Consider the following 27,352-nt stretch of genomic DNA (forward strand, 5'->3'; position numbering starts at 1 on the left):
GACAGCAGTGTCCTGGCAAAACCTCATTTCTGCACCTGCCGACAGTGAGCATAGGGCAATGACATTATCTACAAAATTACACAGCCTTCCTATGGTGGCATTTTTGGCGTAATCAGACCTCAACTGTTGCCACTGCTCATGTGTAACATTATTTAGCAATTCCTCTAGCAGTGGCCTAACATCATCTGCAGGAGTGGAATCACTCCTGATATTGTCTGGATTGCTCCTAGCTGTGTTGTTGTCCAGTTTGCTTCAATATCTATTTGTTTGCTGTTAATTTATTCTCTAAGCTAGCGTTAGAAATTCCGAGTTACAGAGGGGTATTTAAGGGTTTCGTTTTAACTTAAATCCTTTGAAATGTATGACGTCTTTGAAGCCTTTGATCCCACTTCGAGGAAAAAAAAGAATGCGCTCGAAGTGTGTGGGTTGTTTGTCTCCGCCCTAAATTTCATCACAGCCTCCCATAATAATAACTTTAGTAATAGTAGCAGTTAAAATATTGTCTGGTTTCATTTAGCATTTATTCATAGTTCTTTCGTTATCGTTGATTGTTGATCTAATACAGTCGACCAGGTGACAACAATCACGTTGAAAAATCATTTATTTGTAGTTGGCCGGAAACTAAAGCTGCTGTCACTTGGACTATTCCGTAGCACCCACCCGAGTAGTCATTCTCGTCCCTGCACTGCACGTCGATCTCAGGTAAGAACGTATTTATTTAGTCATTGTTTGAATGCTGACTTTGCTTTGTTAGCAAAGGTGCTGTAAAGTTGTTAGCAGTGTGTCAGCTTGGGGACCTGCCACAGAGTACCTTTGTGACGTCATTCGCTATGCTCCAGACCGGATGGGGAGTAAACTAAAAACAGTGAATAATACATTTAACAAAAATGTTTTTAGAAAATAAACTGTTTTCTTAATTGATGCAAAGATGTCTATTGTCAGTTTTTTCCATAAAGCCTGATGCTTAATATTATAGGGCTATTTTTACGGACATGTTAAATTGTAACATAATGTTTAACAGATAATGGTTTCTGGGTTTTTTTTTCCGTCATACACAATTGTCTTTTTGATTGTTTCATGGTACATGACCTGCCATATCCAATGACACATCTGCTTTCCAGTATCTTTTGCTCGTTTCTTGTCCTCTTCTTTTATCTTTTTCCTAAACTGAGCACCTGATGGCTTTGAACTTTTCTTGTCCATCTTCCATTGGTTTTAAATTTGCACTCCAGTAGGAACACCCATCCCCCAACCCGAGGATCACCAAAACATAACCTAATAGACCTACACCTTAGTTCCCAGATTCGCTTTGTCTAGGGTTTATTTCTGGGATTTCGCACAACCCAGGATTCAAATCATGAATACATAATGAGCTTGGAGTTATAACATTATGAATGAAATGTGCTCTATTTGGAAGCAGCAGGGCCCCTACCCTTACGACAGGTTCTGTGTGAGACTTTAAATCATTAAACTGTAAATTTGTTGATCCCTTTACCCCTGGTCCTAAGGTGTATATTTATTTTCTTACTCTTCTTATATTTATTGTTTGTTTACTTGCACTGCAGTAACTGGAGCCTCGTCGTCTCGCTTCTCTATATACTGTACTGTATATAGCAGAGATGACAATAAAGTTTACTTTGACTTCAGCACAGCAGCAAGCAGGCGCACCGAGGGCTCTCGCGCTCACCTTTCGAATAGAATTTTGAAAAAAATATTGATGCAAATTATAAGTCTGTATCATAATGTCTGGTGTTCTAGTGTTTGTTGTTTTGTTGTTGTTTTTTTTTATTTTTGTTTGTTTTATATTGCGAGTTGGTTATTAGATGCTGCTCCAGCCAGCAGTGAATCCGCCCTCTCCTCCCTGTGCTGCAAGCAGCAGGCGCACCTCGCAAACGGAGGGCGCCCCTAGGCCCTACTCCCAGCAAATGGCCGTAAGAACACCGATCGATTTTTTTCACCGATCTTTTCCAGTGGATACTGGTGGACGAATAAGCGGGTGGAGCCGACCGGCACGATGAGAGTCGTGGATCACCTGGTGGTGCAGCAGGAGGTGCCTCTTCTATCTGCACAAAAAACATGACGAGTGAGTCTCCCTGCACCACACACACACACACGCACCTCCATACGTATCAAAACACGGAGAAGGGCGAGTACAAGCACTAGTGACCTACATTTGGTTATGTTCTGCAGAAAGATAATGCAGCATGGTGCCACAGTAGATCCGGTGGTACTTGGGGATCCTGCAAACGCATCAAAATAGATGAAGGCATACATATATGGATGCATGCAGAAATGAACGCATTAATATGTTGCCTGTGCATTGATGCCAGAGGCTGAAGATTTCTATAAAAAGAGACAGAGACTTGAGTTTATTCACCCAGACAAAAGTAAATAAAGCAGCGAACCAGTCATGTGGTGTGGATGATCAGTCAGTGTATCCACCAGCACAGATGGCTGTCGGCCATGTTAAGGAGAGGAGGAAATGGTCTGAATATATCTGCATCCTTTATTCTACTGATTTTATTTGACTCCCCTCAAAAAGCATGCTAAATGTTAGTGTAGTGAAACAGGAAAAGAAAGAAACACTTTGAGAACTCTAAAGAATAACAAGTTTACCTAAAGAACAACAACAACAAAAACAGTATTTTAGGTCTTTATGAATCAGCTTGCCTACATGTAAAAAAAATTCTGAACGTTTCAGTGTAGAAATGCTGGTACTTCCTCTCCACACCAGGAGCATCACCTACATTAAATCAAAGGAAAAATTAAACAAGGTCTCAGCTGTGTGTTTTAAATCGTGTGTGTAGCTGTCATCTTGTTTGAGTGTATCTGGAGGTCCTTTTCTTCTTGTTTGTTTTGTGTTCAGCTGTGCAGAGTCCCAGTCTGTGTCACTATACCTGGGTGTGGACATGGTGGAGAGTCCCAGATATAAACCTAGTGGGAGTATCCCCCCACATGTTTTGTATGTAAACATTATTCCTGATCACATCACTGTAGTCACTCATTTCAGTTTTTTATTTTTTCCACCCTTCTGTCTGACTCGGTGTCAGCTGCAGTGATGTTGTGTGAGCGGTTTCTAATGGCAACAGATCTTTTGTCACAGATTTGATATTTTAGGAAAGCAGACACGTAAAACAGGAAAGCAGGTTTACTCTGTCAGAAGAAACCACTTTTGTTCGGCATCATGTTTGTCTAAAGCTTGTTTTTTTTTTTAGCAGATTTATCCAGGAATTAACAGCATGCATTTAGGAGTTTCTTTGATGTTGTCAGTGCTTTGTGTTTTGGTTACAAAACATCATTGATCGGATTTATCTAATCTGTCTTTTGGAAACAATGAAACGAGTGTGCGAGGTTCACTCCCGCAACAAACAGACTCATATCGATGAGACACCGTGACGCTCTCGGCTACAGTCAGTTTTCAGTATTTCCAGTTCTAATCTGTCCCGTTTAAAAACGGCATCCCTCTCATCTCTCCTGCTGTCGTCACAGTGACCTGTCGACTCGTCCCTGAAATCAAGTCTCACAGGGTGTCATGGTCCTGGCTCATGTGACCCAGTATTCTGAGTTTCTTGATGTTTTTGTTATTCTTTTGAGTCTAGTTTCATTTCAGTTTATCTAGTTACATTCTGTCATGCCTAGGTTACAGTTTTAGTTCATGATTTATCAAGCTCCCCATTTGTCTCATCCCTGTGTGAAGTTTTCTGTGTCAGATTGTCATGTTAAGTCTTCGTGTGTTTATCTGTCATGATTTATTTCCAAGTTTTCTTTGTCAAAGTTCGAGTCATGTCTGGGTTTCGTTATGTTTCCCATTTTATTTTGAAAGAGCCTTGTGTTTTTTGTTCACTGTATTTAGTTTCACGTCCCCTGTCCTGTCATTATGTTAATTGTTGTCAGCTGTTTTCCCTATGTGATTCCGCTTCCCTTGATCATTCCTTATGTGTACTTAATCTGTGTGTTTCCGCTCAGTCAGTGTCAGATCGTCTGTTAACCTCACCACAGTTTTGCCTCATTGTTTCACCGTGTCTCCTAGTTTACTCAGTGTTCATAGTTTTTTCACTGCCTTCTGTTAACACAGTGTTCATAGTCTCCTTAGTTTCTCTAGTTTCATGTTTTTCTTTTGCAATCAGCCACAATAAAGGCTCGCTTTATATTTTGAAACTACGTTTGGTCTCCACCGTGTCTGCATCTGGGTCTACCTCTTTCCTCACACCGGCGCACCCCGCCATGACAGTACGACCTGACCATGTCAGACCCAGCGGAAAGTCTGGACGAGATTGGGGAGGAGCTGCAGCGGATCAGCTGGCTCATGACGCGCATCTGTGGGTGCACGGACCCCAGAGTGGTGTCCACTGGGTTGGCGGCCATAGACGCCATCCTCCAGAAGGCGCTGCAGCTCCGGCAGTTTCCCCAGCTTTTTGAGGTGTTCGACTCTTTGGCCCCCCCTTAAGGAGGAGCTTCGCGCCCGTGCGCTGGCCCAGAGAGTGTTGAATGCCGCCTCAGCACCTACGACTCCGACCCGTAAATGGTTGTCGTTGTCGTCGCCGCTGCCTCGCGAGCCGGAGGCAGTCAGAGTAGGGACACTGCGGCTCACCGCTGCTCCGCCATCGTCTCACAGTTCGTCTCCGCCACAGTCAAGCTGCACAGCCCAGCGCACCGAGATGGTGGAGGCCACAGATTTCAGCGACGATGAGCGACAGCAGGTATTGCTGGCTTTACGGGAGGATGAGCTCCGTTGGAAGCCCTGGCTCATTCCTGAGGAGGAGCTCTCACCTGTTGCACCGCCTCGGACCAGCCGCTCGCCCTCTCCACCCCGCTTGGACTTTACTTCACCTGCCTTGTTTCTGGCGAGGATGTGGGCAGAAGACGAGGAGATTGCCGCCACGTCACCCTCTTCTTCGGTGGCATCAGCATCCATCGTACCCACTTCCAGAAAGAACCGGCGTCAGCGCCGCCGTCGCACCGCGCTACCCCCGGGGGTGAGTGACTGTGTGTCTGTGTCCCACGATCCTTCTATAGAGAAGAGTGAGATGTGCATTGATTCGCCGGGGCCGGAAACTATGACTGAATCGTGTTCTGAGGCTGAAAGTACAGTGTTTAGTAGTTTTGAAAGACCTACTTCGGAAATAATGGATTTCGACCTCTGTGAGCGGCAGCAAGCAGCTTGCACCCAGCTAGAGGAGGAGCTCCTGGGAAAGCCGTGGCTCATCCTCGATTATCAGCACTTGACTGTGTCTTCGTAAGTGAGGGCTCACTTGACCGCGGTCACATTTTTCGGGGAACACGCCTGGCTCTCGGGGGCCCTCGGAGCTGCCAGCATCTGCCACCTGTCTTTTCCCCAGCAGCCAACGCTACAGCCTCAGTGGTTTCTTCAAAGAAGAGGCAACGTCCACGTCGCTGCAGCACCGTGCAGCAGCTGGAGATTGGTGGGAGTCTTGTTTCCTCTCAGACTCAGTTAATAAAAGGGGTTAGTGACAATCTTTCGCCTCAAATTCTGCCTAAGTTGCAGGAATGGGACTGTCATGAAAGGTCTGTAGATGCTCCAGAGATAAAGACAATTTCTACATGTGCTGGAGAAGCAATAGCGACTCAGAGCTCCTCAACACCACCCATTCCCTTAATAAATGATGGAAATGTTGATCAAGAACTCATGTTTGGTGTGAAGGGTGGTGATATAACCTCTGGGCATGAGCTGTGTGAATTAAATAATGACACCCTGCCTGTACCTGGTGATCAAATTGACTGTTCCTTAGCTCATTCATCTGGTGACTCTGATACTTGTTATGAATTGTGTAAGATCAAATTATTGTGTAAACCAGAGGAGAGTAATTCAGAGCGATCTCTGAGTGAAGCTCTCCCTTCTGTACTCAACAAGCACAATTCACCTGAGTTTTGTGTTCCTGGTCAAGGGAACAGTAACGGCAATGTGGTCCATGTTCTGAACTCTAAAAGTAAATTGTGCCCCCCAGAAGAAGAAGATGCAGGACACGTGTCTGAACGATGTAGCTCCAGCTCCACTCAGGGCGCAGTGAATGCTGAGGCTGAGATCTGGGCCTCCGATACTGTCTCTAATGATCATGTCTTACCTTCAGTTTGTGTAAACTTGGAATCATGCTCTTTTGTTTGTTCTAAATCATTTCAGGATGGGGTGTTGGTTGGGAGTACTGCTGACATAGTAAACTCACAGTCTGCACCACCACTGGTAGCAACAGCTCTATTAAATCCTGTGTTAGCTGCACATAGATTCAATTCAATTTTATTTATATAGCGCCAAATCACAACAAAAGTCGCCTCAAGGCGCTTCATAGATACAGAGAAAAACCCAACAATCATATGACCCCCTATGAGCAAGCACTTTGGCGACAGTGGGAAGGAAAAACTCCCTTTTAACAGGAAGAAACCTCCGGCAGAACCAGGCTCAGGGAGGGGCGGGGCCATCTGCTGTGATTGGTTGGGGTGAGAGAAGGAAGACAGGATAAAAGACATGCTGTGGAAGAGAGACAGAGGTTAATAACAGATATGATTCAATGCAGAGAGGTCTATTAATACATAGTGAGTGAGAAAGGTGACTGGAAAGGAAAAACTCAATGCATCATGGGAATCCCCCGGCAGCCTACGTCTATTGCAGCATAACTAAGGGAGGATTCAGGGTCACCTGGTCCAGCCCTAACTATATGCTTTAGCAAAAAGGAAAGTTTTAAGCCTAATCTTAAAAGTAGAGATAGTGTCTGTCTCCCGAATCCAAACTGGAAGCTGGTTCCACAGAAGAGGGGCCTGAAAACTGAAGGCTCTGCCTCCCATTCTACTTTTAAATACTCTAGGAACAACAAGTAGGCCTGCAGAGCGAGAGCGAAGTGCTCTAATAGGGTGATATGGTACTACAAGGTCATTAAGATAAGATGGGGCCTGATTATTTAAGACCTTGTATGTGAGGAGCAGGATTTTGAATTCAATTCTGGATTTAACAGGAAGCCAATGAAGGGAAGCCAAAACAGGAGAAATCTGCTCTCTCCTTCTAGTCCCTGTCAGTACTCTTGCTGCAGCATTTTGGATTAGCTGAAGGCTTTTCAGTGAGTTTTTTGGACATCCTGATAATAATGAATTACAGTCGTCCAGCCTGGAAGTAATAAATGCATGAACTAGTTTTTCAGCGTCACTCTGAGACAGGATATTTCTAATTTTAGAGATGTTGCGCAAATGGAAGAAAGCAGTCTTACATATTTGTTTAATATGTGCGTTGAAGGACATGTCCTGGTCAAAAATGACTCCAAGGTTCCTCACAGTGTTACTGGAGGCCAAGGTAATGCCATCCAGAGTATGAATCTGGTTAGATACCATATTTCTAAGATTTTCAGGGCCGAGTACAATAACCTCAGTTTTATCTGAATTAAGAAGCAGAAAGTTAGCGGCCATCCAGGTCTTTATGTCTTTAAGACATTCCTGCAGTTTAACTCATTGGTGTGTGTTATCTGGCTTCATGGACAGATAGAGCTGGGTGTCATCTGCATAGCAGTGAAAATGTATGCTATGTCTTCTAATGATGCTGCCTAAGGGAAGCATGTATAATGTAAACAGAATTGGTCCTAGCACTGAACCCTGTGGAACTCCATAATTAACCTCAGTGTGTGAAGAGGACTCTCCATTTACATGCACAAACTGGAGTCTATTAGATAGATATGATACAAACCACTGCAGTGCAGTACCTGTAATACCTGCAGCATGTTCTAATCGCTCTAATAGGATATTATGGTCGACAGTATCGAACGCTGCACTGAGGTCTAGCAGGACAAGCACAGAGATGAGTCCACTGTCAGAGGCCATAAGAAGATCATTTGTAACCTTCACTAAAGCTGTTTCTGTGCTGTGATGAGCTCTGAAACCTGACTGAAACTCTTCAAATAAACCATTCCTCTGCAGATGATCTGTTAGCTGTTTGACAACTACTCTTTCAAGGATGTTTGATATGAAAGGAAGGTTGGAGATTGGCCTATAATTAGCTAAGACTGCTGGGTCTAGAGATGCTTTTTGAGTAAAGGTTTAACTACAGCCAGCTTGAAGGCCTGTGGTACACAGCTGATTATTAGAGATAGGTTGATCATATTTAAGATCGAAGAATTAATTAATGGCAGGACTTCTTTGAGCAGTTTTGTAGGAATGGGGTCTAAAAGACACGTTGATGGTTTGGAGGAAGTAATTATTGAAGTTAACTCAGAAAGATCAATTGGAGAAAAAGAGTCTAACTTAACATCAATGGTACTAAGAGTAGCTGTAGATAATATTACATCTGTGGGATGATTACTGGTAATTTTTTCTCTAATGATAAAAATTTTATTTGTGAAGAAGTTCATGAAGTCATTACTAGTTAACGTTAAAGGGATGGTTGGCTCAACAGAGCTCTGACTCTTTGTCAGCCTGGCTACAGTGCTGAAGAGAAACCTGGGGTTGTTCTTATTTTCTTCAATCAGTGATGAATAGTAAGATGTTCTGGCTTTGCGGAGGGCTTTCTTATAAAGCAGCAAACTATTTCTCCAGGCTAAATGGATGACTCGGTCTCTGTCTAAGTCGGCTTCACACATGCACACTAACGCAGAGAGAGATTCACTGTTGTCAGTGTTAGGTCGTGTCTCCGGAGGCGGTGGATGAATACAAAACACAACCACAAACCCACTCAAACACATTCACACGTTTCCATCCCACTGCGAGGATACAGAATTACCCTGTTTGTATAACTGAAACCTGTCTGCTCGTGTTCCCAGGCTCTGGAGGCTGTGAACGCTAAACTGAGGGAGCTTTACCCCGAGAGCGAGGAGCTCTTTGATGTTGTGCTCATGACCAACAACCACGCCAATGTGGGCCTAAGACTCATCAATACCATTAATCACCACCGTGAGTTCCAGGGGCATCTGGGTGACATGTCCTTTTATCTGTTCTCTTCAGCAGTTGTCTTTTTAATTAGACCTTTAAAGGCGCAACATGTAGAATTTATATGTGGTTATAGCATTTTTTAAATTATTTGGTTACATAAGCTTTCATTATACATAAAAGTATTGGTCCACACCTTTTTAGTCTTTTAATTCAGGTGTTTTCAGTCCCATTGCCACAGGTGTTGTAAAATCAAGCACATAGCCACGCAGCCTGCCTTTACATTTGTGAAAGAATGGGTTGTCTTAAAGAGCTCAGTGAACTCGTGCGTGGTGCTGTAAGAGGATGCCGCCATTGCAAGAAATCAGTTGATGAAATTTCTTAACTTTTAGATATTCCACCATCAACTGGAAGTGGTATTATTACAAACCAGATGTTTTCAGGAACTGAGACAGAAAGTAGCAGACCATGTAAAGCTACATGAGTGGATTCGCTGAGTGCTGAGGGGTATAACTGTGTAAAAGTCACCAGTTCTCTGCTGATTCTGCCAGAATTAAAACCTCCTCCGTCATTATCAGCTTCATGCCATAAGCAGCTCCTGTACATGTATTCTAGTAGTCTTGTCCATATGTTGTACCTACAGAAAAAGACAAAAAATAAATAGATAAAATTCATTAGAAAGTATTGCATGATGTTGTTTCCCATAAAAAAAAATCTAAAAAAAGTCAAAATGCGTGTCAGTTTATTAATTTTTAATCAAACGTTTCATATATTCAAGGTAAATGAGCAATTTAAAAATTCACTGTAATATCTTAAGAAAGTGGTGTAAACAAAGTAGAAATATGATTCAATTCAATTCAATTCAATTCAATTTTATTTATATAGCGCCAAATCACAACAAAAGTCGCCTCAAGGCGCTTCATAGATACAGAGAAAAACCCAACAATCATATGACCCCCTATGAGCAAGCACTTTGGCGACAGTGGGAAGGAAAAACTCCCTTTTAACAGGAAGAAACCTCCGGCAGAACCAGGCTCAGGGAGGGGCGGCCATCTGCTGCGACCGGTTGGGGTGAGAGAAGGAAGACAGGATAAAAGACATGCTGTGGAAGAGAGACAGAGGTTAATAACAGATATGATTCAATGCAGAGAGGTCTATTAATACATAGTGAGTGAGAAAGGTGACTGGAAAGGAAAAACTCAATGCATCTTGGGAATCCCCCGGCAGCCTACGTCTATTGCAGCATAACTAAGGGAGGATTCAGGGTCACCTGGTCCAGCCCTAACTATATGCTTTAGCAAAAAGGAAAGTTTTAAGCCTAATCTTAAAAGTAGAGATAGTTTCTGTCTCCCGAATCCAAACTGGAAGCTGGTTCCACAGAAGAGGGGCCTGAAAACTGAAGGCTCTGCCTCCCATTCTACTTTTAAATACTCTAGGAACAACAAGTAGGCCTGCAGAGCGAGAGCGAAGTGCTCTAATAGGGTGATATGGTACTACAAGGTCATTAAGATAAGATGGGGCCTGATTATTTAAGACCTTGTATGTGAGGAGCAGGATTTTGAATTCAATTCTGGATTTAACAGGAAGCCAATGAAGGGAAGCCAAAACAGGAGAAATATGCTCTCTCCTTCTAGTCCCTGTCAGTACTCTTGCTGCAGCATTTTGGATTAGCTGAAGGCTTTTCAGTGAGTTTTTTGGACATCCTGATAATAATGAATTACAGTAGTCCAGCCTGGAAGTAATAAATGCATGAACTAGTTTTTCAGCGTCACTCTGAGACAGGATATTTCTAATTTTAGAGATGTTGCGCAAATGGAAGAAAGCAGTCTTACATATTTGTTTAATATGTGCGTTGAAGGACATGTCCTGGTCAAAAATGACTCCAAGGTTCCTCACAGCGTTACTGGAGGCCAAGGTAATGCCATCCAGAGTATGAATCTGGTTAGATACCATATTTCTAAGATTTTCAGGGCCGAGTACAATAACCTCAGTTTTATCTGAATTAAGAAGCAGAAAGTTAGCGGCCATCCAGGTCTTTATGTCTTTAAGACATTCCTGCAGTTTAACTAATTGGTGTGTGTTATCTGGCTTCATGGACAGATAGAGCTGGGTGTCATCTGCATAGCAATGAAAATGTATGCTATGTCTTCTAATGATGCTGCCTAAGGGAAGCATGTATAATGTAAACAGAATTGGTCCTAGCACTGAACCCTGTGGAACTCCATAATTAACCTCAGTGTGTGAAGAGGACTCTCCATTTACATGCACAAATTGGAGTCTATTAGATAGATATGATACAAACCACTGCAGCACAGTACCTGTAATACCTACAGCATGTTCTAATCGCTCTAATAGGATATTATGGTCGACAGTATCGAACGCTGCACTGAGGTCTAGCAGGACAAGCACAGAGATGAGTCCGCTGTCAGAGGCCATAAGAAGATCATTTGTAACCTTCACTAAAGCTGTTTCTGTGCTGTGATGAGCTCTGAAACCTGACTGAAACTCTTCAAATAAACCATTCCTCTGCAGATGATCTGTTAGCTGTTTGACAACTACTCTTTCAAGGATTTTTGATATGAAAGGAAGGTTGGAGATTGGCCTATAATTAGCTAAGACTGCTGGGTCTAGAGATGGCTTTTTGAGTAAAGGTTTAACCACAGCCAGCTTGAAGGCCTGTGGTACATAGCCGACCATTAGAGATAGGTTGATCATATTTAAGATCGAAGAATTAATCAATGGCAGGACTTCTTTGAGCAGTTTTGTAGGAATGGGGTCTAAAAGACACGTTGATGGTTTGGAGGAAGTAATTATTGAAGTTAACTCAGAAAGATCAATTGGAGAAAAAGAGTCTAACTTAACATCAATGGTACTAAGAGTAGCTGTAGATAATATTACATCTGTGGGATGATTACTGGTAATTTTTTCTCTAATGATAAAAATTTTATTTGTGAAGAAGTTCATGAAGTCATTACTAGTTAACGTTAAAGGGATGGTTGGCTCAACAGAGCTCTGACTCTTTGTCAGCCTGGCTACAGTGCTGAAGAGAAACCTGGGGTTGTTCTTATTTTCTTCAATCAGTGATGAATAGTAAGATGTTCTGGCTTTGCGGAGGGCTTTCTTATAAAGCAGCAAACTATTTCTCCAGGCTAAATGATGATCCTCTAAATTTGTGACACGCCATTTCCTCTCCAGATTACGAGTCATCTGCTTTAGGGTACGTGTTTGAGAATTATACCACGGAGTCAGGTACTTCTGATTAGAGACCTTAGTTTTCACTGGAGCTACAGTATCCAGAGTCGTACGTAGTGAGGAGGTGAAATTATTAACAAGATAATCGACCTCTGTTGGGGTAGCGTTCAGATAGCTGCTCTGCTCTGTGTTGGTACAGGGCATTGAAGATGATAACAGTGGGTGGATTATATTCTTAAACTTAGTTACAGCGCTTTCAGAAAGACATCTACTTTGATAAAATCTACTCTCCACCGCTGTGTAATCAATTATTGTAAATGTAAATGTTATCAGGAAATGATCAGACAGGAGAGGGTTTTCAGGAAACACTGTTAAATGTTCAGTTTCTATGCCATATGTTAAAACAAGATCTAGAGTGTGATAAAAGTGGTGGGTGGGTTCTTTTACATTTTGAGAGAAGCCAATTGAGTCTAATAACAGACTAAATGCCATGTTGAGGCTGTCATTTTTAGCATCTACATGGATGTTAAAATCACCCACAATAATTATTTTATTTGAGCTCAGAACTAAATTAGATATAAAGTCTGAGAAATCAGACAGAAACTCTGTGTAAGGCCCAGGTGGACGATAGATGATAACAAGTAAGACTGGTTTCTGAGTTTCACAGCTGGGGTGGACAATGTTAAGCATCAGGCTTTCAAATGAATTAAAAGTCTGTCTTGGTCTTTCATTAATTAATAGGCTGGTGTGAAAAATTGCTGCCACACCGCCCCCTCGGCCTGTGCTTCGAGGTTTCTGGTAGTTAGAATGACTCGGGGGTGTTGATTCATTTAAACTAACATAATCATCCTGCTGCAACCAGGTTTCTGTAAGGCAGAGTAAATCAATTTGTTGATCAATTATTAAGTCATGTACTAACAGAGACTTGGAGGAGAGAGACCTAATATTTAATAATCCACATTTCACTGTTTTACTCTTTGGTTCAGATGTGGATACTGTACTGTTCTTTCTTTTTGATTGTTTATGTTTAAGTTGTTTGTTGCTGGTTTTTAGTTTGTTTTTTGTCTTTTTGGAAGCTGACACAGTCTCTATGGAGATGGGTTTTTGGGGGGGTAGCAGGAGGAGAGAAGCTGCAGAGAGGCGTGTAAGACTGCAACTCTGCTTCCTGGTCCCAACTCTGGATAGTCATATTTTGGGGGGTTTAATAAATTTGTCCATATTTCTAGAAATGAGAGCTGCTCCATCCAAAGTGGGATGGATGCCGTCTCTCCTAACAAGACCAGGTTTCCTCCAGAAGGTTTGCCAATTATCTATGAAGCCCACATCGTTTCTGGGACACCACTCAGACAGCCAGCAATTTAAGGAGAACATGCGGCTAAACATGTCACTCCTGGTCTGATTGGGGAGGGGACCAGAGAAAACTACAGAGTCCGACATTGTTTTAGCAAAGTTGCACATCGATTCAATATTGATTTTAGTGACCTCCGATTGGCGTAACCGGGTGTCATTACTGCCGACGTGAATTATGATTTTACTGAATTTACGTTTACCCTTAGCCAGCAGTTTTAAATTTCCTTCAATGTCGCCTGCTCTGGCCCCTGGAAGACAATTGACTATGGTTGCCGGTGTCTCTAGCTTCACATGTCTGGCATGATTGTTGATCATTTCTACAGAGCAGTCATGAAAAAGCAAGCACAAACAGTTGATCAGCATTTTGGAAAAGATTAAGGTTTGCTTTTATGTAGATACAACATTTAATATACACCTGAAGCTCACAGGATTCAAACAATAGATAATACAGAAGAGCTGGACAGAGCCACCATAATATTACCTATTGGCATGTGTTTTGAAACCCTTACTAAAGTGTTACCTGTATCTAGTAGCTTGACCATATTTGGATGTGGGTAGAATGCTAACGAGCTTGTTAACTTAGCATTCTTAGCTTAGACAACATGTACTGTTTGAGGGCCATGCACAGATGCAGACTAATAAAATAACCGCTACAAACAATCAACATAGCGACCATCATATCACTTCCTGGTTTGCGATGCATCATTATAAAGCCTCAACTGGATCAATGCAGGGCGCAGATCTGACTGTGAAACTGCACACTTGCTGGCTAAAGAGTTGTGACTGACATTTCATTAGCTAATGATTTTGAGCACACCCTGCATAATCCTTCTTTCTGAAACACAGATTTAGCAAAAAAACAAAAACTGACTTTTTGTTTTATTCCATATGATTGTAACAAGTAACTGGAGCCCCTGAGCCCTTAACAAATACACCCTTAAAATACATTTGAGAATTTTATGCCTAGCTCTTTATAAAAACTGAACTTTGGTATTGACTCATATTCTTCTCCAGCTGCTCTCCACAGCTGGCCACCTCTGTTCCCACACTGTCAGTTTTTTTATGACCCAAGTCCTTCCCAGGTCACACAGGCACAAAAGTGTGCTCACAGACTCTCCTCAAGACATTGCAGTATCCTCTGTTGACTAAATAAAAGGAAAAAGGACGGATAGAAAGAAAGAGAAGAGGAAAAGAACTGACTGTAATCTAAGAATCTCTTGTAATGTGAGGCGTCACTATTTAACCGAAGCCCCTTTTGTTTATTTCTTGGTTGAAGCGTGTCAATAGACTTCCACTCGGCTCAGTTTAAGGAGTCACTCGAGCCACACTGGATGAATAGAGACTGACAGTGGTTATAGTGGGATGTTTCTCATGATCCCAGTCCCATAGTATGACCCCAATAATAAGTGGTGAGAGTTTGGGTCCTGGCTCTTTAGCACCCCATTACCATTCTCACTTAAGAAAATCACAAAATCATGGCACTTTCCTTTTTTCCCAGCTCTGCCTCCTCTGGATATTTTCTTTTTTTTGCAGATCTGTTTTTATTAGCATTTTTTCCTTTTTAACAAACAGAATGTACTCAAAGGACATTGTACAGTAATCATAGAAAGTAAAAACAAAACAAAACAAAAAACACAAGACAAAAGGAGGCAGTGGAGGAGTTACAGTGAATAGGAGGTTAGCTCAGTTGCAGAAACCCTATTTCAAGTTAGAACTTAATTATAAAATAAAATAAAATTTAAGATTCCTTTGTGATACCAAAACCTTAATGTTGAAAATTTGTAGAGATTAGGACGTTTGTCCACATAAAGGACAGTAATATCTGTTTCCGCCACTGAACCCCTCATACAGATTATATACAGGTCTAAAGATAAAGCACGCATATAATAAAAGAGTTACATCCATAAAAATCCAAAGAGGAATACTTGTCGTTATTGTTATACTTTCCAGATCAGAGCCAATTCTCAGAGAGTACAGTCATTTCTTGCATCAGATATGATAAACATTGACCATTTCTTCCAGTTCTAAGTAAAGAGCTGTAGTTTCAGTCGTAATGCGAAAGTTAATTTTTCCATTATGTATACACTTTGAATTATGCTTGTCCAGTGAAGGAAAGTTGGGGCCTCAGGCTTAAGCCACAGCCTGGTAATGGCTTTTCTTGCTGCAGTGAGAAGAATCTTAGTTAAATCTAAATCCTCTCTTTTAACCTTATCATCAATATTTCCTAAAAATCATGCAGTACAGTCCTCAGGAACCTTGTAACCAAAGACTTTTTGTCCGGTATCACTCACTGTTTTCCAGAATGAGTTAATTTTAGAGCAAAACCAGAAGATATGGGAGTGGTTAGCTGCCATTTCACCACAGTTTCTCCAACAAGGCTGCTGTATGCCTACCTGCTTACTCCTAATGTGAGGAGTGATAAAAAAACCTAATAAGGCATTTCCAATTAAATTCCCGCCACTGTAGGGAATTTGTAGATGTTTGAAGTGAACCACACATCTGATACCATATTTCATCTGTAATTGATAGTTTTAGTTCCTGTTCCCATTTTGTCTTTACATATAATGAGGTAAATCTTTGGTTCTTCATCAAATTGAAGTATAGTTTAGATACTAGTTTAGTAGTTTTTTGTTGGTAGGCGACACACATTGTTTCAATTAAAGGGTTAATCATCTCAGTCTTAGCTTTCTCTTTATTGTAATAATCTCGAAGTTGTAGGCATCGAAACAAATCCTGTTTTTTCAGTTCAAACATGTCTTTAAGCTCTTGGAAGCTCCTAACTTTGTCCTTTTTGGTAATTAAACAGAAAGCAGTTAGGCCTCTGGATATTTTCTGCACCTAAATGTTAAGTAAAAGTGACCATTTTAATCATGCCCAGCTCCATTATTAAATTATTGGTTTTCATTAAAGTAGCATTGTTTGTCTAATTAATGGAAACCCCTCACTTCTGCCCGCTTTAACAAATAGTCCAGGTTCCTGTGAAGTTGAATTCATAGTATTGTATTGGTGAATATATCATCTATGATCAGTGTTATTGACTGCCTGCCTCCTTAGCTTTTGATTTCTCCTTTCTGCAGAGCTGTTTATTGAGCGCTTCTGTATGACTGGAGGAAACAGTCCCATAGGATACTTGAAGGCCTATCACACTAATCTTTACCTGTCTGCTGACCCTGTCAAGGTTCGTGAAGCTCTGGCAGAAGGTGAGTACACAACCTGCTTCTATTACTGACCCCTAAACAAAGTCCCTTAAAAAATGAAAAAACGTAAGTGCCAGTCTCTGTGGTGTGATAACACAGGTCTGCAAAAAAAGAAAAAAAGATTCAGCTGCATGGGATATTTTTGGTAAATGTTATGTTTTTAGAGTTCTGAATCCATTTCCCTTCATCACATACAGGTTTTTTTTTTTTTTTGCAAAAACACAATTAACTATGCATAATTTTTCTGTAATTCCTTATTTTTCACTATGAACAAAATAAACCTGTTGGGACACCAGTGTGCATGCATCAACCACGCATGCAGCCTGTTACAGTTAATATTCTCATGTCTGTAATATTCCTTGTCAATATTCTTGATATTTATAATTGTCTCACTCTCAGAACTGTTAAATTAATATAAGAAATCATTATTGGATATGTTTTTTTTTTTTGACTCAAGTATAGGATACCAGATTTCAGTTGAAAAGGGGAAATTGTCACTTAAATACACTAAAAACATGAGTTTTGCAAGAAAAACCTGACAAGATGGAATTTAAAAAATATTTTTCCCGGTTTCAATTGGTGAAAATCTATAAGAAACAGTAAAAAAAAAAAAAAAAATCCTATGTAGTTTTTTGGTTGCAGACCTGTGTAATCAGTGTCCATGTATACAGCTAATTTTCAAAGATAACTTCTGTCAAATATGTGACCCAGGTATAGCAGCAGCCATCATGTTTACTCCAGAGAAGATGAAGGAAGTGTCCGACACTCAGCTCCGTGTTGCCTTTGATGGAGATGCCGTCCTCTTCTCAGATGAGTCTGAGCGGATTTGCAAGGCCCATGGACTGGACAAGTTCTTTGAGCACGAGAAGGCACATGAAAACAAGCCTCTAGACCATGTACAGTATACACAGTGAGACATTTTTCCATTGGAGAATGATAGGAAGGGACACCAAAAGTCAAATAGAATTACACCTACAACAACCACCCAAATTCCCAAAAAGTTGGAAAGCTGTGTAAAATGTAAATAAAAACTCCACATTTTTTCACCATTGAAAACGTGCAATTTTTAAAGTGAGACGTTTTACTTTTATGGAAAACAGCTTATTTTGAGTTAGATGGCAGTAAATTGTCTAAAAAAAGTTGTGAAGATGGCAAGAAAAGTCAGTGGCAGTAAAAAGAAACAACTTGAGAAACATTTTGCAACCAGTTATGTTAATTGGCAACAGGTCAGTAACATGACTGGGTATAAAAAGGCCACCTTTGAGAGGCAGAGATTCTGTTTCTGAGAATTAATATCATCAAAAGAGTCCAGGAATTTGGCAAAGTCTATGTGCACAATGGACAAGGCTGAAAATCATCACTGGATATGAATGATCCTTACTCAAGTGGCACTGCGTTAAAAACAGACATGATTCTGTCATGAAAATCATTGCATGGGGTCAGGAATGCTTCCAGAAATCGCTGTCTGTGAACACAGTTCACCGTGTCATCCACAGAAAGCACACAAAGACGAAGCCATATGTGAACAGTGATCTCTAAACACCACTGTTCTGTGTACCGTGCATCATGAAATGAAAAACATGACAAGAATCTTACATCCAACAAGAATTGGACATCATTCCTCTTCCAAAAGCCCAGCGGCTGTTCTCCTCAGTTCTCACATGTTTACAGATCGTTATTGAAAGAAGAAAGGATTTTGGGCCTGTCCCAGCTTGGATTTTTGTTTCTCAGTTTAAACATCTAATACAAAATATGGTTTTCAGAGATTTGCAAATCATTGGATGTTCCTTCTTTTAGCTGACATTTTACACAGTGTAAAATTAAATCCGCTTGTAAAATCTACACATTGAGCTCAGTTGGCCTGAATTCAGTTGTAGTGTGTCTAACATGTAGTGAGTCACGTATACGTGCAGAAAGATTAACATTCATGAATCTGTGCTTCTTTCTGCAGGGGCCACTGAAGGGCTTCCTGGAGGTTTTAGGAAAGCTCCAGAAGAAGTTTTACGGCAAAGGTCAGCGGATGGACTGCCCCATCCGGACCTACCTCGTGACAGCTCGGAGTGCAGCCAGTTCTGGTACCAGAGCCCTAAAAACGCTGCGCTCCTGGGGTCTGGAGATCGATGAAGCTCTCTTTCTTGCCGGCGCGCCCAAAGGCCCAATGCTGGAGAAGATCAGGCCACATATCTTCTTCGATGACCAAATGTTTCACGTGGAGGGGGCAGCAGAAATGGGAACAGTGGCATGCCACGTGCCATATGGGATCGCTCAGAGAGTAGTAAAAAAGGGAACAAAGGACAAAGAGACTCCTAATGCATCCAAATAGCTGAGGTATCACTGTGCAGGAGCACAGCATACAGGCGCATTTACCTTCGGCATTTAGCATGATTTTACTACTGGAAGACAAAGTATGCTGTCCTGGATTAACAGTGCAGGTAGTTAATGCAATATCATAGAATTAAAAATGTATATGTTAATATTTATCAAAGCATTTATTTTTCGCTAAAACGTAATTATTATTTTTATCAGTAAGTAAAAAAATTACAGGTTGTATCAAATGGCTTTATTAATTAATCTTATTGATTTATATTAAGATATCAAACAGACATGTTTATCAAACATGTTCATCAAACAGGGGGCGGCATCAGGGGCATGGGCAAATGTTTATGTTGCCAGGTTATAAAAAAATCTTTTAACTCTATAACCCGGATTGCTGTTGAAAATGCTGTTAACATTTTTTTTATAAAACATAATAAAACACAGAATTTATTGACAGAATAAAGAATGAACTTTCCACAAAGGGATTCTAGTCAACATGAATTCATCATCAGCTCATTCTGTTCTACTAAATCTGAATAAATGATTCGGGCACCATTATTAAAAGTCATTAGTTATAAAACCCTTAATCAAGATGATGTCCTATTATAACCTGGTGCTTAAAGTGGTATTTTAATTTAACATTTATTCTTGGTGATTCATTTTCTCTACCAAACAGATATTTATTTTCTTTACTGCTATAATTTTAAGTGACATATCTTATAAAAGAGAAAAAGCTATTTCAAAGTATTAGAAATACTCATACAACTCTAAAGGATAAATTTAATAGAATCTATAATCTATAATCTATCTCCAAGCTTCCCTTTTTAAGCAAGATCTTGGAGAGGATTGTACATACCCAACTGTTGGATTATTTGAACGATTCGCAACTGTCTGAAATCTTCCAATCTGGTTTTAAGCCCTTTCACAGTACGGAGACAGCTCTTGTTAAAGTTATGAATGACATTCTTGTTGCTACTGATCGTGGTAAATATGCTGTGCTTGTGTTATTGGACATGACAGCTGCATTTGACACAGTGGACCACGACCTGCTGATCTCCCGCTTACACCACTGTGTGGGAATTTCTGGTTTGGCATTGTCATGGATAAAATCATATCTTTCCGAAAGGACTTTTTGTGTCAAGCTGGGACTGGCCGCTTCCTCTGTGGCCCCTCTGCTTTGGGGTGTGCCCCAGGGATCTATCCTTGGGCCATTATTTTTCTCGCTGTATTTACTCCCCCTTGGTGCGATTTTTCGTAAACACGGAGTGTCATTTCATTTGTATGCCGATGACTGTCAGCTTTACTTACCTTTTAGTCATTTGGATACCTCCCCATGTCAACCACTGCTTGACTGTCTTAGCGATATTAAATTATGGATGGCAAATAATTTTTTGAATTTTAATGGTCGCAAAACGGAAGTAATTTTATATGGCCCGCATCGTTCTACTGATACCCCAGATGTTGATTTTGGTGATTTGACCTCTCATCTGAAAAGTTCAATCACTAATCTTGGTGTTAAACTTGATTCTGCGCTTACTTTTGAAGGTCATGTAAATGGGGTGGTAAAATCAGCTTTTTATCACCTCAGACGCCTGTCGAAGGTTAAGCCTTTCCTTTCTAAACCCAATTTGGAAACTCTTATTCATGCTTTTATCACCTCACGTCTGGACTATTGTAATTCCCTTTTAATAGGGGTCGGGTCGGGCACCTTGTCACGCCTGCAGTTAGTGCAAAATGCGGCGGCGCGATTTTTAACCGGTAGTAGGAAATTCGATCACATCACTCCAGTTCTGGCTTCCTTGCATTGGCTTCCCATTGAATTTAGGGTTCGTTTTAAAGTCCTTTTATTGGTTTTTAAATCTTTAAATGGTCTGGCTCCTGTCTACTTATCTGATTTGCTGAAGCCACATGTTCCTCCTCGCTCGCTCCGTTCAGCTGAGCAGCTGCTGCTGTCGGTCCCTAAGTCGCGGCTGAAATGCAGAGGAGACCGTGCCTTTTCAATTGCGGCTCCGATGCTCTGGAATAACCTTCCCCTCCAAATTAGACAAGCGTCATCAGTGCAGGTCTTTAAGTCCAGATTGAAAACCTATTTTTATTCCCTGGCTTTTAACTCTGTAGGAAACTGACACCTTCTTATTTATTTTATTGTATGTAATGATTTTATGGTATTTTTAATTTGGTAGTTGTTTTGATCTGTGTTGTTCAGCACTTTGGTCTGCCTGGTGTGTTCTTAAAGTGCTATACAAATAAACGATGATGATGATGATGATGATGATAAATGTATCACTCTTACAGAGCCAGTAATCTGACTGTGTTCAATGGGCTCAAACACCTGTTTCAGTCAGTGACGGGCAAGTTACACCTTTTTTGTCATGTGTTTTTTTTTTTCCTGGGTTTTCTGTCCCTCTCCATTAAAATTAAACTACCATAAAAATGAGAGACTGTTCATTTCTCTGTAAGTGGGGAAGCATACAAATTATTTAGGGTTCAAAAAATTATTTCTACCACTGTAACTGAAACGTGGAAGAAATATAGAGACTGGATTTAAAGGCCTGAAGACAACACTGACAATTTGAGGACTGAGATCACTTACAGTAATATCATTGATGGAGATACAAATTAAGGCAGATATGTAAGAAAGAAAGTCTTTTCGTTTTTTACCCCGGCTCTTCACTGATATACTGCTTGGTGCTTGTTTTCTGCACAGTCCCACAATCTTATTGGAAGCTCAGACCATGCAAGGATTAGAGAAATTGCAAATAAAACAAAATGAAAACAAAGAGCTTCATCACTGACTCTATTACTTTCTATAGATTTCTCTGTTATTATCCTAAAGCTCATACAATTAGAAAATGGCTGGAAGGGCTGCCATGAGAAGCCTGTTATCTTTCAAAAGAACAAGGCAGTAGCTTTGCAAAGTTTCATCTAAACAAACCACAAAACTTGTCATTCGGACAGGTGACCCCACAGTGGTCTTTTTGTCATGGAACGGTTCATGGAGGACAGGAACTTTATTACCTTAGGTGTTGCTTTTTAATGCTCTTTTTTAACATTAAAAAGCTTTTATGAATATTTGACATGTAGTTGTGTTTTTTAATGCTCATATTTATTTATTTATTTATTCTACTTGTTCTATTTAAATTTGTACTATTTCTATTTTTGAAGCACTTTGTATCTTCTGGTAGTTGTTCAGACATAATTGTGACGTCACACAACTGCAGTGACAACAGCAATGGAATCTGATGAAGCCTCGCCCATGAACAGTCCTCCTTTACATTCAGGAATCACATAAATAAAGGATCAGGGCCTTTTCTTTCTTTCTTCAAAACAAGTTCTGTACATTTAATTTGTCAGGGCAGGTTAGCTTGAATGACCCGTTTTACCTTTTGTTATATGTTCTGTTTGCTTAAGAGGAAATCCCTTCTTACATTAAGAGCAGTGGGTTGGGTGATCTCAACTATGTGTAACGTGACTGTGAAATATGAAGATTAACACATTGAATAACATATACTGGCCTACAAATGTTTCCTCCTGTGACAAATCTCAATATCCTGAATGAAAATGTATTCTTATATGTAAATGTCAAAGACTGAGATTAAAGCATGATTTGAGCATTACAAAAAATGTTTGATAACCTTTGTTGCTGATTTTTACTCATGATTTTGAAATAAAATATAACTGTAGAGGATGAAGATGTTTTATCTGGTCCAATGACTGCATGCTTCTGTTGTCTTTACAAATTTAATGTGAAAATAAAAACACATGCAAATTAAAGTCCAGAAGTTAGAAAATAGGGAAAAATCGTTAGTGCTGAGAGGCTGGGACTAGTTTGGGGCACCAATGAAGGGATAGTTTAGTGCAAACTATAATTTCTCCCCATCAGTTTTAACCAGTTACACAGACGCACATTCTCATATAAAACTTTGTACACCGCTGAGCCAGGTTACTCTCTTTTGGGAAAACTGGCTGCAGTTAACTGCCTGTGGTTTTCTGAACAAAAGAGATCTGTCAGTGTTGCTGGGTCACTGCCCCATGTTTTCCGTTTTGGACTTTGTCACTGTTTCCTGTTTTATTATGTTAGCGCCGACCTGTGTGCGTTATCTTTTGTTCCACTTCCTGTGTTATTACTTAGATTTAGTTCAGCTGTGTGTATCATCTTGTTCTTATCACCATTACCCAGTTTAATTTAAACCCTCTGTTTCTCTCAGTTTATTGTCCTGTCATTGTTGATTCTGAATGTGTGTTTCTGGTTCAGTTCAGCACATGAGGCTGACAGGACTCATGTACATGCTCATCTTTAATCATTCAATGCCTTATAAATCATTCAATGCCTTACAAATACATTTATCAAAAGAAGAAATGTTTTGGCTGTGAGTTCTCAAGGTGAATAAACAAACACGCTAACAGTTGCTGTAATCATGATGATGATAATCTGTGAGGTGACATTAAAAGCTGACCAGCAGCTGTTGGTTGTCCCAAAATCTAGGCTAAAACGTAGAGGAGAACGAGCCTTTTCAATTATGGCCCCCAAACTTTGGAATACGCTGCCTTTAAATATTAGACAGGCATCGTCGTTTCCTGTTTTTAAGTCGCTTTTGAAAACACACCTTTTTTCGATAGCATCTAGACTGGTGTGAGTTGATATGTTCATTATGTATATTATTATGCTTCAATGTGGGTGTCAGTGGTTTTATCTTGTGTTTTACCCTTTTGTTTCTGTACAGCACTTTGGGGAAACCTTCTGTTTTTAAATTAGATTTGGATTTTTTGGATAAAATGGCTTCCTTTTAACTGTAAACTAAAAGAGAGATAAACTAAACACATAACACATGGCCGTCATGTTCATTTCTGACTGCACTCTTAAACCTGCCTTATCAGTCGTCCATCTGTAAGAACTTGTGTTGTCCTTGTTATATATAAGTTTAACAGTACAGTTACAAACGGCTAAAAAACAATATTATTGCTGAGATCACCTGGAGTTTAAATCTTTTTATTAATGTAATACTTAAGCCTTTCATGCATGAATTATGACAACTTCAATCAGGATTTTTTTCTTAAGTATTTTTATTCGTCTTTAGGCATAAAAAGATGGGTAAAGCAAACATATGAGTTCTTCATGATTTTCAGCTGATGAAACTCGCCAGCCATCCCACTGCTGCTCCAGCACCAGCCACAGCAGCACCAGCAGTAGCTGACAGACCAGCTGCACCTGCAGCACCATTACACAGAGAAGCTGATAAATACTTATACTTTGTGCCTATATAACTTCAGTCCTGCTGATATCACAGTGTACTGAATCATTATTATCATCATTATTCACAGTTATCGTTATCATTAATGATTTCAGTGATGATGTCATTGTTACATTTATTATCATAATGATACAATACAGTGTCATTATCTAATCTAAAATTGTGATATTTTCATGAAATATGTCTTTTTGCATGTTGTTGCAAGTTAAAATCCGAATACAACGTCTAATTATTTATTTACCTGCTGACTGCAAAACAGCCACCACACTTCCAGCTGCCACTCCTCCTCCATTAGCAACTGCAGCAGACGACATCATGCCTGCAGCGTAGGAGCCTGCAGCTATTCCTGCTGAGGTGAAACCAGCAGCTCCCAGAAGAGCAGGAGCAGCGACTACAGCACCTACTGCAGGAAGAAGACATGGATCAGACATGGATCAGACATGGATCGGGCTTTGATTCAAATGAGTTAAAATTTAAAAAACTGCTTACCTGCTCCTGCAGCACTGCACACAGCTGTCACTACAACACAACATAAGAACACACATTAACATTCCATAATTTTTTTTAAATCAAAGACGATCCATACACAGCAACTCAAATGACTCACCGGGGTCCATGTCTTTATCTGCTCTGCGTCTGCTCTGAAACGGGCTGATTTTTATAGCAAGCAAGGTTTCCTTTCCTCGGAAACAAAACTTTATTTTCAGAGCTGAAAAACAGAGGGCGACAGAGAGCCACACAAACTGGAGAGTGATTTCTGTTTACTTTTTGTGTTTCTTATCTTTGCTTATATTGATAAATGTGGTGGTGTTAGTAGGATTTACGAAGGGGTCACATGTATAAAATAAAGAAACCAGTGTTTGTGACCGTAGCTTCTGAAAGAAATGTTCTTTATAGCATAAAATAAAATGAATATATGTTGATTTCGTTCATGAGAGAATTGCATCAGATTAAACGCCATTACGTCATTCACAACAGTTTAAATGTCGGAAATCAGTTTTTGGCAGACCATCAATTTATAACCAGATGGTAATATGTCACTTTGTTATCAGTGCATAATAATGCAGTTAAAAAATAAAATCTAAAATTTATTCTTACAGGTAGAATTTGTGTCATGTGCGACACTCAGTGTGTCCAACTTTGTGTTTTCACTTCAAGCTTTGGTGATCGCCTTATTTTTATAGCAAGTATGTCAGCCTTGGGACTCAGTTATATAAAAATAATGATACATGTCTTATTTTTTTTTAAAATAACACATACATAAATAAATAATAACATATAAACATAACAATACAAATAACCAAAACACAACTTTAAAATGTTTTTCATTATTTTATTAGGGCTTTATTTAAAGTTGCACAATTTGACCGTGTTCATGTGTTTTGCAGTAAAACACCACAGCATTACCAGCAACCAAGTTTCAGCCAAGCTTTGCTGAAGCATGACGCTGATACTATTGCAACTGTTTCCAATTGGCAGCAGTAAATATATCATTTATTACTATTATTGTTTTTTCTTTCTGATTGTCATAATTTCCTGGTCTCAGATGAGAGCAGCCACCAGTCCTCCCACAGCTCCTCCAACAGTACCCACGGCTGCGGTGGCGGCCCCAGACAGACCTGCCATACCTGCAGAGAGAAAACAGGCTTCAGAACACCAGACAGCTGATCGAGCAGTTAGATCAAGTAACTGAGCTGCAGAGGAGAGGGGGAGGCTTTATCCTACGACGGAGTATTAGAGCCACAAGAGAAATGTTGTTGATATGGACATTACTGTTTGAACACAAACTGCCACATGCGCTATATCCGCTACAAAATTCCTTATTTAGATGAGATAGTGAAACAAATTGATCAGCCGTCATGTGATACAACATTCATCCTCTTTATTGCACGAGGATGTAACCATCGATAACCTCGCATCTGTCCATTAGCCGTGGCTTTTTGTACAACCTAACACTTATCATCACACTGTGTTTATGAGCTTAAAGAAAAATCATTTCTTTCTTTCTTACTAAAACTGATTCTGAAGCACAATTTCACAAACTCTGATGACATACAGTAGCAACCGTGGCAGTTTGTCTTCAGACACTTGTAATCTCCACATTTCGAGTTTATTCTCAAAACGATTGATAATATTTTTCTTTACGTGGCCCTAATAGTCCGTCGTATTATCCTCACTGCAGCACAGTCGCATGTTATTGTTTCTGGGATCTTTCAGGTTTATAAGAGGCGACTTTTGTTGTGATTTGGCGCTATATAAATAAAATTGAATTGAATTGAATTGAATAATAAAGGTTTTTGAGTAATTGCTGGTAAAAAAAAAAAAAAATATATATATATATATATATATATATATATATATATATATATATATATTTTTTTTTTTTTTTTTACCTGCTGACTGCAAAACAGCCACTGCACTTCCTGCTGCCACTCCTCCTCCATTGGCTATAGCAGCTGCAGACATCCAGCTTGCAGCGTAGGAGCCTGCAGCTATACCAACTGAGGTGAAACCTACAGCCCCCAGGACAATAGGAGCAGAGACCACTGCTCCACCTGACAACAGGAAGAAACACCTGGTTACTGATCATCAGGATGCTTCAAAATGAATACATGTATGGTATGTGTGACTTCACCTATGAGTGTTAGATATAAAAATACATCAATAAACAAAGAGGTTTGTTACCTGCCCCGGCTGCGATCGCTAAGCCTGTCACTGAAACATAAGAAAGAAAGGAAAAAAAAAAACATCTTACCAAAGCTCAGCCTGAAATATTTAGACATTTTCTGTGATGCTACAATCATGAACTTATATGATGTAGAGATGATTTGAAAAAGGCAGCTGTACTCACACAGACCCATTGTTGCACTCAGGATCAGGAGCCTAAGCTTGGACTGTGTAGGACGACTGGACTTATATAGGAGTGTGAGGATCAGCTGTTTTCCTGGAAAATGAAACTCTTAGAATGGGCGTCACTGGGTCTGTGGTGTAAATAAACTTTCTTTAGTCATCATGGAACAAGTGATTGTGAGGTTGGATCTCAGGGGGTTTGACATATTTACTCATTTATTTAATGCCATCTTTATTATAGATTTCACACATGGATTATTTCAAGGGTTTTTCTTTCTGTTTTAATCCTTATGTTAAATCACTTGCTTAATATGAAAACAAACAAAAACAAGCTTA

The 27,352-nt window shown here is 40.1% G+C and overlaps 2 protein-coding genes and 1 long non-coding RNA gene across 3 annotated transcripts; 1 reads left to right on the forward strand and 2 right to left on the reverse strand.

Moving 5' to 3' along the window:
- Positions 1–4,224: 4,224 nt before the first annotated feature.
- On the forward strand, positions 4,225–22,606 carry LOC146366288 (uncharacterized). The gene is made up of 7 exons (XM_084914185.1): positions 4,225–4,353; positions 4,449–4,976; positions 5,147–5,464; positions 8,754–8,883; positions 16,479–16,601; positions 17,310–17,494; positions 18,550–22,606. The coding sequence occupies exons 1-7, from the start codon at positions 4,225–4,227 to the stop codon at positions 18,919–18,921; spliced, it is 1,785 nt and encodes a 594-aa protein (XP_084770311.1). The 3' UTR covers positions 18,922–22,606.
- A 1,344-nt stretch (positions 22,607–23,950) lies between these two features.
- Positions 23,951–24,906, reverse strand: LOC146366289 (uncharacterized). The gene is made up of 4 exons (XR_014798599.1): positions 24,774–24,906; positions 24,656–24,685; positions 24,408–24,569; positions 23,951–24,123 (listed from the first exon to the last, which is right to left on the reverse strand). It is a non-coding gene; the product is annotated as an uncharacterized LOC146366289 (long non-coding RNA).
- Positions 24,907–25,485: 579 nt separating this feature from the next.
- On the reverse strand, positions 25,486–27,099 carry LOC146366290 (interferon alpha-inducible protein 27, mitochondrial-like). The gene is made up of 4 exons (XM_084914804.1): positions 27,018–27,099; positions 26,852–26,881; positions 26,560–26,721; positions 25,486–25,794 (listed from the first exon to the last, which is right to left on the reverse strand). Exons 1-4 carry the CDS (start codon positions 27,025–27,027, stop codon positions 25,709–25,711), a joined length of 288 nt encoding a protein of 95 aa, XP_084770930.1. The 5' UTR covers positions 27,028–27,099; the 3' UTR covers positions 25,486–25,708.
- Between the last annotated feature and the right edge of the window lie 253 nt (positions 27,100–27,352).

The sequence above is a fragment of the Perissodus microlepis genome, chromosome 19 (genome assembly GCF_051167445.1).
Source record: "Perissodus microlepis isolate ML-2025 ecotype Zambia chromosome 19, ASM5116744v1, whole genome shotgun sequence".
NCBI lineage: Eukaryota > Metazoa > Chordata > Actinopteri > Cichliformes > Cichlidae > Perissodus > Perissodus microlepis.

Coding starts and splice junctions, on each gene's coding strand:
- LOC146366290 (XM_084914804.1), bottom strand. Junction 26,722..26,851: donor AGCGATCGCAGCCGGGGCAG/GTAACAAACCTC, acceptor TCCTGTTGTCAG/GTGGAGCAGTGGTCTCTGCT. Junction 25,795..26,559: donor GGCTGTTTTGCAGTCAGCAG/GTAAAAAAAAAA, acceptor TTCTCTCTGCAG/GTATGGCAGGTCTGTCTGGG.
- LOC146366288 (XM_084914185.1), top strand. CDS start 4,225: ATGACAGTACGACCTGACCATGTCAGACCCAGCGGAAAGTCTGGACGA. Junction 4,354..4,448: donor CCCAGAGTGGTGTCCACTGG/GTTGGCGGCCAT, acceptor CCCCCCCTTAAG/GAGGAGCTTCGCGCCCGTGC. Junction 8,884..16,478: donor CAATACCATTAATCACCACC/GTGAGTTCCAGG, acceptor TCCTTTCTGCAG/AGCTGTTTATTGAGCGCTTC.